This window comes from Symphalangus syndactylus, chromosome 5, assembly GCF_028878055.3.
Source record: "Symphalangus syndactylus isolate Jambi chromosome 5, NHGRI_mSymSyn1-v2.1_pri, whole genome shotgun sequence".
NCBI classification, from domain to species: domain Eukaryota; kingdom Metazoa; phylum Chordata; class Mammalia; order Primates; family Hylobatidae; genus Symphalangus; species Symphalangus syndactylus.
This window is the reverse complement of record NC_072427.2, coordinates 37,579,087-37,593,479: the sequence shown is the minus strand read 5'-3', so window position 1 is coordinate 37,593,479 and position 14,393 is coordinate 37,579,087. Positions and strand designations below refer to the sequence as shown.

The 14,393-nt window shown below is 52.4% G+C and overlaps 1 protein-coding gene across 3 annotated transcripts in view; it reads right to left on the bottom strand.

Annotated features, from left to right (window-relative positions):
- The window catches only part of ITGA11 (integrin subunit alpha 11), a 132,916-nt gene extending 119,470 nt beyond the window's left edge, over nucleotides 1-13,446 (bottom strand). For 2 of the 3 annotated variants that reach the window (XM_063638813.1, XM_063638812.1), the window contains exon 1: nucleotides 13,069-13,420. In XM_063638813.1, coding sequence (XP_063494883.1) covers nucleotides 13,069-13,120 — 52 coding nt within the window. In that variant the 5' untranslated portion in view covers nucleotides 13,121-13,420. Of the gene's footprint in view, nucleotides 1-13,068 lie in introns of all 3 variants that reach the window. The other variant, XM_063638814.1, reaches the window with a different exon arrangement.
- Nucleotides 13,447-14,393: the final 947 nt, after the last annotated feature.

Sequence of the window (14,393 nt, the reverse complement as noted above, 5' to 3'; positions counted from 1 at the left end):
GTCCCTCCCTTTCCTGGCATACTAACCATCTCAAAGAGCTCAGACAGTTTGGTTTTGGTTTTCCAACTCCTAAGCTTGTCTCCTGCTTGTCATGGGTGTGTGGATCAAGAGCCCTGTGCATGTGGGATGAGCCCCAGCCCAGAGAGTGTTTGGGCAACATAAGAGCAAGACAAGGCTCAGGATATGCAATTTGTGGCAGGGCTTTCCCTCAGACGAGAGGAAGTAGGGTGAAGAGGACCCAGAGAACTACTGGGCCAGTCTGCCCTGATCTTTGAATGCAAACTAAAAAAAGGAATTGCGGGGGCCCTTCCCTTCTAAGCCTGCAGGGCCCGCCCTCCAGTGGATATACCCCACACCCATCTGAAAAGTTCTCTGGCTGCATGGAATTTCACATAGATCCACCAGATGCCATCGTCTAGGCTTGGTGGGGATGGCAGACTTTGGGGAGTGGAAGTGTTTTTGTTCTCTGAGGGTTATGCAGAGGTCTTTTTGGTTTTCAGTACAGGCCAGTTTTTCATGGTTGCAAAACCATCTCAACTGTCTACTGCTACTTTTAGGTCCTTAAAGGAGTCAAGGGTTCATGACTCCGTCTGCCTTTGCTAGAAAATGAAGGACTACCATGCAAAGTGGTGAGCCCCCGTCACTGGAGGGATGCAAGCCTAGGGTGGCCATTTGTTTGGGATGTTCAGGCTCTGTTAAGGGCCCTCCCAGGCAGACCCTTGGTGCTGAGGCCTCTCAGGGAGCCCCTGAGGCCCAGGACCCCTCATGAACCTGTGGATGAGGAAGGGCCACCCCTGCACTGAGTGTACCCATTGTTTGGAAATAGAGTCCCTGTTGTCAACTTCTTTCTCCTGGTACATCTGGGTTTATAATCAGGATTGAGGTTCTGGCTCAGGAAATGTTCATGGCAGCATGGAAGCATAGCCCCTAAAGGGCTTTTAGAAACATGAAGGCCGAACGTTTATTTTAGAAGAGATTGAATGGAAGTCTTGAGAGGTTTGGATTCTGGCTCTCTTGTTTGGCAGCAGATGTATGACCTTGGGCAAGACACTTGACCTCTCAGAATTGCCGTCTCTGGAGTCAGACTGCCTGGCTTCAAACGCCAGGCTGTGACTTTATCATCCGGGTGATCTTGGCTAAGTTACTTAACTTCTATGTTAGCTAGAATTACTGTTGCCATTAAGTGTCGAGACCAGTGTTGAAACCTTATGTCAGTGGAACAGCCCCCTAATATGGACTTCGTTAGGCTCAGACTCAGTCTCTCCACCTGTGCAATGGGTTTCATGTCATCTCCCAAGCCACCAGGGCAGATTCTGGTTTGGTGGTTCCCAGGGATTGGACTGTAATCTGGGGTCTATGTTCAGCTCCCACCATCTTCTCTGGGCACTCCTAGCTCCTTCTTGGGTGCTAAACAACATGGCCACATTGTGTGGCATATGGATGATGTCTGAATCACTACCCTTTTGTGGGAAATGAGGCATTTAAAATTTCTGCTGCATGCCGCCCGCCCCCTTGTTTCCTAGGAAGTCCCATTATATAACTAGGTTTTCACTGTGTAAAAACAAGGCCATTCCCCTGTCTCCTTGTATCATCTCAGAGTCATAGTAAATAGTGATGAATAGCATGGGGCCAGTTGGGCTGACCTGGACTGCCTGCTGTGAGCCAATTTACTCCTTTCTAAGGTTCCCCTCCCTTCCAGAGCCCTTCCTCCCTTCAGCAACCTTCCTTGCCCTGCCCATTTGTAAGTGATGCTCAGTGGCCACCAATCTCTTCTTGTCTGGAAAGAAAGCCTTTGATAACAAGTGGACAGGGAAAAGTCAGGACTGAATGTATACCCACCTAGTGGCCTGGGGTCGTAAGAAGGATGATTGGCTTATCTAAAAGGAGTGATTGATTAGTAAATGGGATTTCTAGCAACTGTGACAGGCTGGTGGGGAGATTTTAACTGATTGGTTGATTCATTCTTGAACTATTTATCACTTGTGCACTCTGGCCAAGCACTGCTCTGGGCCCTGGGATGCGTAAGTAAACTCTACAGACAAAAATCTTTGCTCTCATGATTACATTCTATTGGAGCAGGCAATATACAACATGAATAAATAAAACAGGTAATAATGTGAGATAGTATTAAAAGCCTCGGAGAGACCTAAAGCAGGGAAGGGGGATAGAAGGGGAGTTTATGCATGTGAATGCATGCAGGGGGGTTGAATTTTAGGTAGGAGACCAAGGCAAGGCCTCAATGGGAGAAGCATGTTGGAGTAAAGACCTGCAAGAAATGAAAGAGGTTCTCGGGGAAGAGCATTCGAGGCAGAAGAAACAGCAAGTGCAAAGTCTGAGGTGCCTGATGTGTTTGAAGAACAGCCCGGAGGCCCCAGGGGTGGAGCGGAGTGAGCCAGTGGGGAAGGCACAGAGGATGAAGTCAGAAAGGCAGGGGAGCCAGATCACACGGGACCTCTTACTCAGAGTAAGCGGGGAGCCCTGGAGGGTTTGGAGCAGAGCAGGGACATGACATGATGTGACCTACATTCTGGTGGCAGTCCTCTGGCTGCTGGGTGGGAGAGCCTCAAGGTACAAGGGCAGATGAAAGGAGGCCAGTGAGGGGGCTGTGGCCACAGGCCATGAGAGCTTTTCTGTCCCCTGACCCCTCATGTAACCTGCCTTCTGGTCTTCCTCTTTGGGGCTGAGCAGAGTGGGGGAGATAGATGGGAAATCAGAGCCTTCACACAAAGGTGATGTGGGGCCAGCCTGGGTGGGGGGTGGGGGTGAGGGGCTGGGTTTCAGATGGGCTAGAATGCAGACAGATCCACGCTGAAAAGAGAGGACATTATGTAGCCCATAAATATGTATTACTATTATTATTATGTGTTGATTAAAAATTTTTTAAAAGAGAGTTAAGAGCGGTGGTACTCTCGGTGGCAACTGGGACATGTTCAGGACGATGGCAGGGCCTGCTGGCAAGCCTGCCGGTGCCTTTGCCCCTGGCTGGCTTCACCGTCAGCAGCAAGCACATTCCACAGCTGATGTTTGGCTTGTGGTCTGGCCTGGCCCTCTGGTTGGTTTCTTCTGTTCTAAAAGGCTTTTAAAGTCAGAATTTGAATTCTCTTTAAGTTTGGGGCATGAATCACTGCTTCTGGGCCTGAAAAGGGGTGGAGGGATAGAGGCTCTGTGCTGTGGGGGGCTCCCTCTCACTCAGGCCCGCACCACTCAGGCACGTCTGTGTGAAAGCTCCCAGTCAAATCACCCCAAGTCCTACTACTCACTTGCACGCTCCCAAGCAACACTCTCCACTGCCTGAGGGCCACCTCCACCTGCCCACGAGCACTGCAGAGTCAACATTCAGGCCTGACTCAACTTCCCCTGTCAAACCTCTCATCCTCTCACGCCTCTCTTAAGGCTGGTGACACCGTCCTTGGTCTCCCAGACACCTTTCCTTCTCTGGTGACCGGGCCCTGTTAAATTCTATCCCCCTGGGTTCACTCCTTTTGCATCTCACCACCTCATTTCACTCTGGTGTCCCCTTGCTGGGTCGCTGCAGTAGCCATCTTATCATTCTACCTGCTCCCCATCGTAGCCCTGCTGTATCCAGCCTCCCCCTCCCACGTGAGGAAGCTCCTCCAAGCACAGATAGAACATGTCACTGCTCTCCCTCAAAAACCTTCCATGGCTCTCATCTGCTAAATCCAAATGCCTTGGTTGGCTTTCAGTTTCCTCTCAGAGGCCTCAGCCCACTGTTCTGTTCTTGCCATTCCTCACAGCACACACTTCAGCATCCTGGCCACCAAACCTCAGGCAGTTTGCCCAGGTGAACTCTCTACCTAACCCTCTTGCTGCCAGACCCAGTCCTTCTTGCATTTACAAATAATCTCTCTCCCACCTCTCAAATCCCAGAGTCCTTTATCTGTAGCTGTCTCATAGTCATTACTTCCTCCCTTGCATTGTAGTTATTTATCCAAAAATCTCTCTCCTGCTAAACCACAAGCTCCTTGAAAGGCAGGAGTTACCTCTTCTCATCTTTTATCCCCCAGAGCATCCCCCACGGCCTGATTCGCAAAGGCTATTGCGCTATTACCTCCTGGAGTGCATGTGCAAAGAAATTTAAGACATCTACCCTGCCCTTAAATAGCTTTCCATTTACTTGGACAGAGAGTTCTTTGGTTCATTCAACACGTCTTAACTGAGCACTTGCTATGTCTGGCGCTGTGCAAGACCCGGAGATACAGTGGCTAATTAGAGATATGGTCCCTGTTCTCCTGGTGCTCCCTTTGCAGTAGGGGAGATGTCCAGGCAGCTGGAATACTGTATGGCGGGGGAAGTACAGGACACCTTGGAATCACCCAAGTGGGGCCCCACTTGACTGACTGAGGAGGTCAGGGGAAGTTTTCAGGAGGAAGTGGTGACCAAGCAGAGGCCTGAAGAATAAGTGGGGGGCAGCCAGGAGAAATGAGGGGGAGGGTAGAATCAGACATAGGCAACAATAGGAGTGAAGGCCAGGGACAGCTCAGTGTGTTTAAGAAACTAAGAAGCTCAGTCTCATTGGGGCTGCTGTTGGGGTGTGCAGGTGCCCAAACGTATGGCTCTGTTAGAGGTGAGTCCTGAGTGCAGGCCAGGGCTGGCCATTCCTACCCGGTCTGGTGGGCTCTGTCAAAGAGTCTGGACTCAACCCAGTGGTAGTAGACAGCTACTGAGGATTTAAGGAAGCAAGGAAGACAACTCCGTTTGTTTTTGAGCCTCACTTTGACGGCTGTGGAGAAAGCTCTGGATGAATGGGGGCAAGAGGGACAATGAAACCTGAGCTGGGGACCTCAGGGAGGTCCTAGGGGTCCCACTGCTTGGCCCACCCCCCAGGCCAGCCTCCTCCTTCTTATTGATGGAGTATTCCTTCCTCACCAGCCTGGGCTTGGCGTTATCGGTGTCCCATCCTGAGTCAGGTGCTTCCTTCACCTGAACCCTCACTTCAACTTCAGCAGGGCCCAAGATCACAGGGTTGGAATGACCCTAATGGACTTCGACCATCCCCTGCCAACACCTCTGAGAAACTCAGAGAACCGCCCACCTCAGTGCTGGTGCATCTGTCTGTGGACAGCTCTGACTGGCATCCTCAGCCAAATCAATCTATCTATAGCTCCTCTTTGGTTTTTCTGGTCTCCCCCTTGGGGCCACACAGGGATCAAGTAGCTTATGCCTTGTAGGGGACATAGAGAGTATCACCAGTGAATCACTCCCCACCTACCAGCTCCAATCTGTAAAGTCCACCTTGCACTCAGCTTCTCAAACTCTCAAGCTGTGTCTCCAGCCCAACCCAGCTGTGAATCCTGTGGCATTGCAGGCTGGGCAGTTCCAGAAGGATTGAGAATCAGGAGAACTGGTTAAATCTTGGCTTTACCACTGGTGTTGTGTGACCCTAGGCAAGTCATTTTCCTTCCCTGGAGAGTGTTTGCTTTTTTTTTTTTGCTTGACTGGGGACTAGGTTTACATTATACCAGTGATCCTCCATCTTGGATGCCCATTAGAATTATTGGACAGCTTCAAAAAATGTCCCTGCTGGGCCCCAATGTGGAGAGTGACGATGTGTTCTAGGGTGGGGTCTGCATGACAGTTTTCTTCTACATCATCATTCTCACGCTCACCCAGGATGGAGGACCACTGGATCTGCTGGTCCCTGCCTTCCCTCCTAGCGCTGACCCTCTACAATTCCATGCCAGAAAGAGATGGGAAGCCCACGTGGGCAGGTGAACAGAGTCACCCCTTATTTAGAAGTGCTCACCCTGGAGGACTATGCCAATACAAATACTTGGGGCTGCCGAAAGGCCAGGAATTTTAAGTCCCAGCTTCTCAAGTCTGCCAAGGTGGAAGCTCCAGAGCCCAATGTTGAAGATGCAGAGATCCCCTAAAAAGGTTCCCAAAGCAGTCTTGAGGCAACAATGGAGACAGAAGCATCTTAATTCCATGGCTTAAAAATGACCTCACAGCCCTGGCATGTGCCATTAGATCTGCCCCACAGACACCCCTGGCCTCCGTGTACATCAGTGTTTGGAATGAGCCCTGCAGTCTGTGGGATCTGTGGGGCACCTTCTCCGTGTTTCTTGAGGCAGAGACTGTGCTTTATCTAATTTGGAATTCCCAGAACTTGGAGGTACCTGGGGTTTAGTGGGTGCTCAGCACATGCTGGTGAAATGGACAGGCCTCTCGGTTTTTTCATCTGTAAAGTGGGATCACTTTACAGACATGGGCCAAACAACAGGCCCATGGGGAGAGCCATGTGAGCAGGGCTGGTTTGATGAGCGCTTGGCCTGTACAGTGGCTGAGGGCCTCATGTTCAGAAAGGCCCTGCACTTGGTGGATGCCCTGCTGTGGCCATCTAGAAATTCTTAGTAATTTTAAAACAAGGGGGTCTCACATTTTCATTTTGCACTGAGTCCTTCAGATTAAGTAACTGGTCCTGCATGTGTCGTATGTGGTTTGAATAAACTCAGAGAACCCTGTCTACAAACTATTCATGGGACTTTATGATGGCCACCTATCTCTGAATGCAGGGACCATGAGTGCCAGGGAGAGAGCAATTCCAGGAGATAGAGAGGGAATGGAGACTGCTTTGTGCCCTTCTGCCTGGGGGATGTGGGGGCAAGGGCTTCAGTTTCTCCATCCATCTAATGGACACACTTGTCTCAGCAGGACCTCTGGCCTCACCTGGCCTGGCCTGACTGACAGAAGCAATATCGGGAGTGCTCTTTGCAGACTGTCAAGAGCTACACCCACTTGCCCATTTCACAATTTTTCCATCACCTTCCTCAGGCCCAGTCCTCTGATCTTCAGGGAAGAAACGGGCCCTGAAAATCCGCAGGGTCAGGATTTCTGGTTGTCTGGCCCAGCTGAGTGATGCTGCTGGGGGAAGAAAGCTGTCAGCCCCAGCTGCGCAGGCAGGAACCCCTTCTCTGTGTCATCTTGTTTGGAATCCCGGAGTGCATTGCTATAGCAACTTGCCTAATTCACCCCACATGCCACGTGGAAAAACCTCTGCCCGCTTTAGAGCTGCATCACCCAAGCCACAAGCTGGGTCCTTCTACGTTATAGAATGAGGCTGCCCATCAGCAACAAGGGCTGGGGTAGGGAGTATCTGACCAGTGATTAGTGGTTGGACTACACCAGGTGGGTCTTCCAGTCTCACCTATTTCACCTGTTGGCTGGCCCTGGTGCCTGATGTCCCACCATTAGCCCTTTATTCCTTGGGCTGAAGGCACAGCCAGTTGAAATGGAAATCCCTTTGGGTAGAACACATCACGTTGTCATCACTTACTAGCACGGTTCAGCATGAGTTAACTCATTAGGCCTGAAGCTCAGAGCAGGTTCTGATTAGCAGAATGGGAGCAGGTGGGGCAGGCAGGAGAAGATCGCCAAACGTTGACCCTGAGAATGGGCTGGAATGACAGCTCCTAGGAATTAAGTGTTCCAGAGTATTGGGCACCTGGGGGCAGGTGGCAGAGCCCGGTGGGCCCTGAGCTGGGTGGGGAGCAGGGAGGGGGAGAGATGGTCTCACATAATGAGGCATCATAGAAGGACCACTTCCACCAAGCCAGCATCTTGTCGGAGGAGTCACTGTCTAGCTGAGCCTAGAAGCTGGTGCCCTGTGGGGGTGGCTGTCTGCATATTGATCTCAATTCCCCAACAATTCCCCAATTCCTCCATTCCTCAGCTGTTGAAGACAGCTCCTTCAACAAGGACAACTTACTGTCTTTCTGTGCCCTCAAGGTCCATTTCCTGAAGAGAGTATGGTGCATGGATTAAAAGCAGTGGCCCTTGTAATCCCAGCACTGCGGGAGGCCAAGGCAGGCAGATCACCTGAGGTCGGGAGTTCAAGACCAGCCTGGTCAACATGGCGAAAACCCATCTCTCCTAAAAATACAAAAATTAGCTGGGTATGGTAGCACAGGCCTGTAATCCCAGCTACTCAGGAGGCTGAGGCAGAAGAATCACTTGAACCTGGGAGGTGGAGGTTGCAATGAGCCGAGATCATGCCACAGCCCTCCAGCCTGGGCGACAGAGCAAGACTGTCTCAAAAAAAAAAAAAAAAAAAAAAAAAAAAAAGCAGTGGCCTTGGGGTCAGACAAATCCCAACAATGCCTCTTCCTCTATCAACATGACCTTGGATGAGACATTTAACTTTCTATGTGTAACCTGGTAATGGCAGAATTGTAGTAGTGACTTCGTGCAACTGTAGCAAGGCCTTATTGAGATGTGAGAAAGTGCTTGACACAGTGCCTGACATCAATCAAATATTAAATGATGGGAAGAGTAATAATGCTTCTGTTAGCTGAGGGCTTATTGGGTGCCAGACACTGTTCTCAGCACTTGACACAAATGAATTACATATGGACCATTTAACCTGATTGTCGTCCTATGAAGTTGTTATTCTGCCCATTTTACAGTTGAGAAAAATGAGGCCTGGGGGCTTATCCAGAGTCACCCAGGTAGAAACGATTTGCATCTGGGCAGTCTGGGTCCTAAGCCCATGCACATGCCGATTATTTCTGCTGCTTGGTGAGTGCTTCAGTGAAGGAGGAAGTGAGAGACAGCAGGGAGGGGGTTTGGCCTCACTGACTTTTTCCTCCAGGTGGGATTTTACACGTCGTGTGACTCAGATCTTAAGTATATAGTATGAAAACTCTCCATGGAATTTTTCTGCAGCTCAGTTATTTTAGATTTACAATATGACCAGCACCAGTCTCCCCCTCTCCTTCTCCTGTCAGTGGTAACAAACTTAATGGGCATTTGACAAAGAATTCACACAGTTAGGATCTGTATAATGGGGTTGTGGAGGGTTGCCCTTGGACCACAGCTCCTATAGAAAGCACTCCATGCTGAAGATGTGTGGGTGTCTTTGGAGCTCACAGCTGCTTAGGGAAAAGTTCCAAATGGCTATGAATCCTTGGTGGTAGCCTACATACAGTTGGTGGGGAGTGGGTGGGCGTGGAAGGGGACTTCAGTGATGAGGATCAGCAGAGATACCATTTTTGAACCGTATTAGAGGATTTTTAAGGCTCATTTTATAGCTGACCTTCCCTGAGTCAGCCAGAGCCCATCACTGCCTGGGGAGGGTTATGATGGATCCTAGAACAATGTTCAACTTTGACTCCCAAAGTAAGCTCTGGAAGCCCATGGTGAGACAATAACACCCAAAGTCAGGCATTGTGGAGAAGAAACAGGGGCTTTTAAAATTCCTCAAATTCCCTTCTACATAGCAAGAGCAAAGCCAGCTCAGCTTAGAACATATTTCTATCCTAAGTGATAGGAGCTGGGGGTGTTGGTGGAAGGGAGGGAGAATGGAAGGGAAAGTCCCTGCTGTTAGAAGGAAGAGCTCCCCACTACAGGAGGGTAGAAAAAGAGGTTCAGAGAGGGCCAGGCTGAGAGGTAAGATACTGTCTGAGTTCTTCCAGGGCTCACAGCCCTGTGTGGATGGGCTGAGAATGGTGGGAAGAGCATGGAGATAGACATCCCCTCTTTGGGGGTCCACTGTGGGGTAGAGATGGGGGCATGGTGAGTAAGTAGAAAAAGAGTGAGACTCCAGGGCCTGCTTGTGATATGGAAAGATCCAGAAGCTCCTCAGCCAATGGCAGCTGAGGGGCTTGGCTGTCAAGGTGGGCAATGGGGTGGTGAAGTGACAAACTTTCCCTTCTTCCCTGCTCTCCACTGGGAAGGAGAGGCTGGGAGCAAGTCTTGGACCTCTGTAGCCTTTGTACACCTGTGGTGTCTAGCATTGTGCTTTTCCACAGGATGCTTTCTGTTGGGTAGGACCCCCACCCACAAGGGCCATGTTGAATGGTATGGGCCTTCTCCTTTTCCACACCACACTACACTCACATCAAGAGCATACTGACTTCAAAACAGCCCCAATGGTAAACAAACAAACAAAACAACCCTGAGTTCTTATTATGATCAAGAGTTTGGGCCAGGGCTTTAGGGGAGGGGCTAGGAAAGTCTTCACTTATTTGGGGCCCTGGCATGTATGTCTCCTCTGATTCTTCAATGCACTTCCTCTAAACTTCTCTTGTGAACTTGAGTTTGAAAGTTCTATCTCTGTGTCCTTAGATCCTGAATAGTCAATATCTTGAGTGCTGCTGCTGCTGCTGACGATGTTGGAGAAGAAAGACAACCTCCTTGAGTGCTTAATACATGCCTGGCACTTTCTAAGCATTAATCTTTGTGATAACTCTAAGTTCTATTATTACCCCCACTTTGTAGGTGAGGAAACTGAGACACAGAGCCATGGAGTAACTTGCCAAGGGCACAGAGCCCTAACCGGCAGGGCCTAGGCCAATCCCAGGCAGTGAAACTCCAGGGCCTCCACCCTTACACTGTGTCTGATCTCACTTTGTGTGTTTATGGAGCCTGGCAGATAACAGGTGCTCAGCAAAGATTACGCTTCTAAGAATCATCACCCTTACTACAGATAGGTTATGACTGTAAAGCTCTGGTCAATGGATCTTCTCTCTCTTTGGACTTGATTACTTCTCTTTTTAGGCTTTCCTGATACTTTTGTCTACCCCATCACGCTGTCCAGCCTGCAGCTGGAGCTCTGGGGGCTCTGGGACAGTAGATGCTCTGAGGTCTCACCCTCAACTTGGCCTCTGACAGGTTCCCTGCCCAGCCAAACTGCCATCACCAGTAGACAAGCTTCCTGGTAATCCTCACACTGAATTCATGTGATGCACGGATGAGGTATCAACATCAGTCCTGTTCTGGAGCCTGAGGAGTGAACCCAGTGATCCCTGAGACCCTTCTAGTCTTCAAAGTCCACACTGACCAGAGTGGTTTTAAAATATTCATCATCTGCTTTAACTAGTCTCAGAAAATAACACTCCAAAATATGAACATTCCCACTTTAAGGCCCATGCACACTCTACACACTTTTTCAGGGCCAGTTCAAATGATATCTCCTCCTCCAGGAAGCCTTCCTTGCTTATCTGGCTGAAATTGAACTTCTCTTGTTTGAACACCCAGCCCTTGGTTTCCCCACACCATTCACTCCCTGGTGCCTCTGTTTAGCTTTCCCTGGCCTTGGCTTGTTCTCAGTTACAGGCAGGACCCAGACTGCACACATGCTAGGGCCCCACCCCCAGCTCCTTGCAAGCAGATGTGGTTGTTCCAACATTGATTGATATGTTTAATGAATCCCATATTTCAAGAATGCAACTGACCAGACATAACTCAGGAGTGGTTTTCGCCATGTAAGAGGAGCTCTGAGTCACAAATCCTGTGTCTTCAGAGGTCCTTTAATGTCCTTGCTCTCCGCCCCCTCCTCCTTGAGTAGCAACAACATTAACAACCATTGATTAAAGCCTACTGTGCACCCAGCCCTGTGTTAAGGGCCTTTCTTACAGTGCCTTACTGCATCCTGACAACTTTACGGACACGGAATTTGTGTCTCCATTCTTCACGTAAGGAAACCTGTTGGAAAGGTTGCATAACCAGTCTGAGATTGAACAGCTAGCAGGGTGCAGAGCCAGAAGTGGAAGCCAGGTCTGATTCCAAAGCCATTGCTCTTAGCTTCCTGAGGTCCAGGCTGTCCCTAGCCCCAAAGGCAGCCACTCCTTCCCAAGGTTCTGATGGAGCCACCTATCTGGAGTCACACAGGAGTGTGTCTCTTTTCTTGTGGCTGGATCTCCTAGTGATATGAGGACAGTTCCTGGAGAAGATTCTCCCCTCCTGTCTAAATGCACCTAAATGGGCTTGGCCTCCTCCCACAGCTGGCTTCTAGATGCATGTTGGCCTGGTGGCAGTTCTTCCCCTGCTCTCCCTTCCAAGCCCCCACAACTCAGTGCATCAATGATTGTTTCAAACTGTGACTCTAGGATTCCACTAGCCAGAGGCCCTTTCAACCATGGGCCCTCTGAGAAGCTCCTCTGTAGGCCGACAGGAGGGTGGACTTGCTTCGCGTGGTACCCGGGGACTGGGGCAAGCGGCTGCGGGATGGGGGTCTCCACCTGAGCTCCCTGAGGGCACCTCTCCCACTACCACCGCATCTGACCCCCACTACCGGCCCCAGCTTGGGCCTAGAGCCCACGCAGAAGGGGAGCCAAGGTTGAGCGCCCACACCCGGCCAGTAACTGAGGCGCTGGCCCTTGCCGGAGCACTCGGCCGCCTTCCACAGAACAGCATCACTGGCGGCCGCCCCGCGTGGAGGGTGGAGCCGGGGCGCCTGGTGTGGGACGGCCGGGGCCGGGGTACCCTAGGGCGGAGAGCTCAGGGCTGGCCTCCTGCTCCCGGCCGCGCGCCCCTCGGGACGGAGGTTCCTGCCGCGCCCAGACACCTGGAGTGCATTAGGCGGCGGCGCGCGTCTAGGCGACGGCGGCTTTCCCCAAATTATTGAATAATTGCATAATTTCGAGCGCGGGTTGGGAGGCGATGCCGGGTCCCTACCCCGGGTGTCAGGTAACGTTTCCGGGGGTCCTGCGCTGTGCGGCTGCTTCCCGCCGCTTCTGGCCGGGCAGACGAGGGCTAGCCCCCGCCTACCGGCCATCGCCCCGGGGCTTTGCACTGTCTTTGGCCGGAGGGATTCTGGGCAGCCCTCACCCCCACCCTCCAGCCCTCCGGGGCCGCCGCGCCCGGCTCTCCAAACTTTGAGATGCTTCCCCGGAGCCAGGCAGGAGGGCAGCCGGGGCACACTCTCTTGGCGCTGATTCCCTTCCCCAGCCGGGGCCGCGCGCCCTCGGCGCTCCCGGGACACCAGAGTGCCCCTGGCAGTCGTGCGGGAACCCCGGCGTGGGCCTTGGAGGCACCTAAGGCGCCCAGGAGGGCCACCAGCTCTGGGCGCTTTTCAACTCAAGCCTCTTCAACTCTTCCCAAACACACCAAAGAGTCCCGGCTCTCAATAGCCTCCGCACCTCCCTCTTTTGCGAAACTTGACTGAACCGCTAGACTGGGGCCAGTCCCTGGGGGACCCAAGTCCCCAAGAGCAGCCAAGGTCTGACCCTGGGAGGAGCGTCGCGTCCTGATCCTGGCCGCTGGATCCAAGCCCCGAGGGCCCAGGGAGGGACTCCGAGAGGCAAGGGGAGGCAGAGGGTGGGCACGTACCTGGCCACAGGCTGAGCGCCCAGGCCACCATCAGGCCCCTGGGCAGGTCCATGGCCCGCGGCGCGGCGCGGCGGCGGGGTCCGGTGTGCAGCGGCGGCGGGGGGCGGCAAGCCAGAGCGGCAGCCTCCTCGGCGCGGCGCCTGCAGCTTGCACTGCGCGGGGCGCCGGGCTCCCTGACAGCTGCGGCTCATTCAGAGGAAGTGGGAGGGCTCGAGCGGCGGGGAGGGGCGCCGGACACCACTCCGGCTCGGGCTCCGGGCCAGTCTCGGCCGCTCTGCCACCTGGGCAGGCGGCGCGCTGCCTCGACGTGCCTCCGCAGCGCTCCTTCTCCGCCAACCCCACGTCAGCCTCTGGAGAAAACTCCAGAGAACCGCTGCTGGGAACCCCCTCACCAGTGTAGCACCGCACCGCCTCAATCAGATTCTGTTCAGGAAAAGTGGTTTCTATTTCCCATTTCCCGGTGAAAAGAGATTCACAAAACTCAGAGCGTACCCAAGCTGGCTCAGGAACACCTGCTGGAATGCAGGTCTCCCTTGGCCAAGTGAGTGGATGTCCCTCAAAGGTCCATTCTGAGACATCCCCGTGTCTCCCTCCACCCTGCGGCTTGAATTGTAGAGGCTACAATGTTTCTTCTGACCCTGGAATACATGCAGATTCGCCTCCACTGCCACTCCCTGAGCCTCCACACCTGAGGCATTCCAAAGCACCCAGGGACACCGTGCACCCCCTCTTAACCTAACATGAAGCTCTTCTTTGGAACCCTGCCACCTTCTTTCCCCCTTCTAATCACTGACAGTTAAATTCAATGCACATTTAGCTCAAAAGCTTTAAATCCAGGCCCTGGACCTCCACCGCGCGTGTGGAGGCTGGCTTTTCCAGCAATGGAGGAAGCCGAGGCAGAGGGTAGGAAGGCCAGGATGCAGGGAAAGCCACAGCAGAGCGCCCTTCCCTCACTTTCTCAGGAAAGGCTTCCTTCACCCCCTCTTCCCGTCCCCACCAGGTCGGGTCCCAGACACATGCTGATATTCCCCAGCCCGCTCTCCCTCATTTCTCTTCATTGTGCTTAGTAGAGAAGCAAGGCATCAATTGGTGTGATCATTTGATTAACTTTTCTCTCCTGTGCAGACTGAAAACACTATCAGGGTAGAAATCTCTGGTTCACAACGGAGTACTCAGCCCCCAACACCCAGGAACAAAGTAGGTGGGTGGGTGGGTGGATGGGTGAGTACAGGTGGTGTGTGGGTGCACAGAGGATAGAGTTTTCTATCTGGGAGGTATTGGAAGGGCTTCCCAGAGGAGGTGATGTTCAGTCAGGGCCCCTGAAG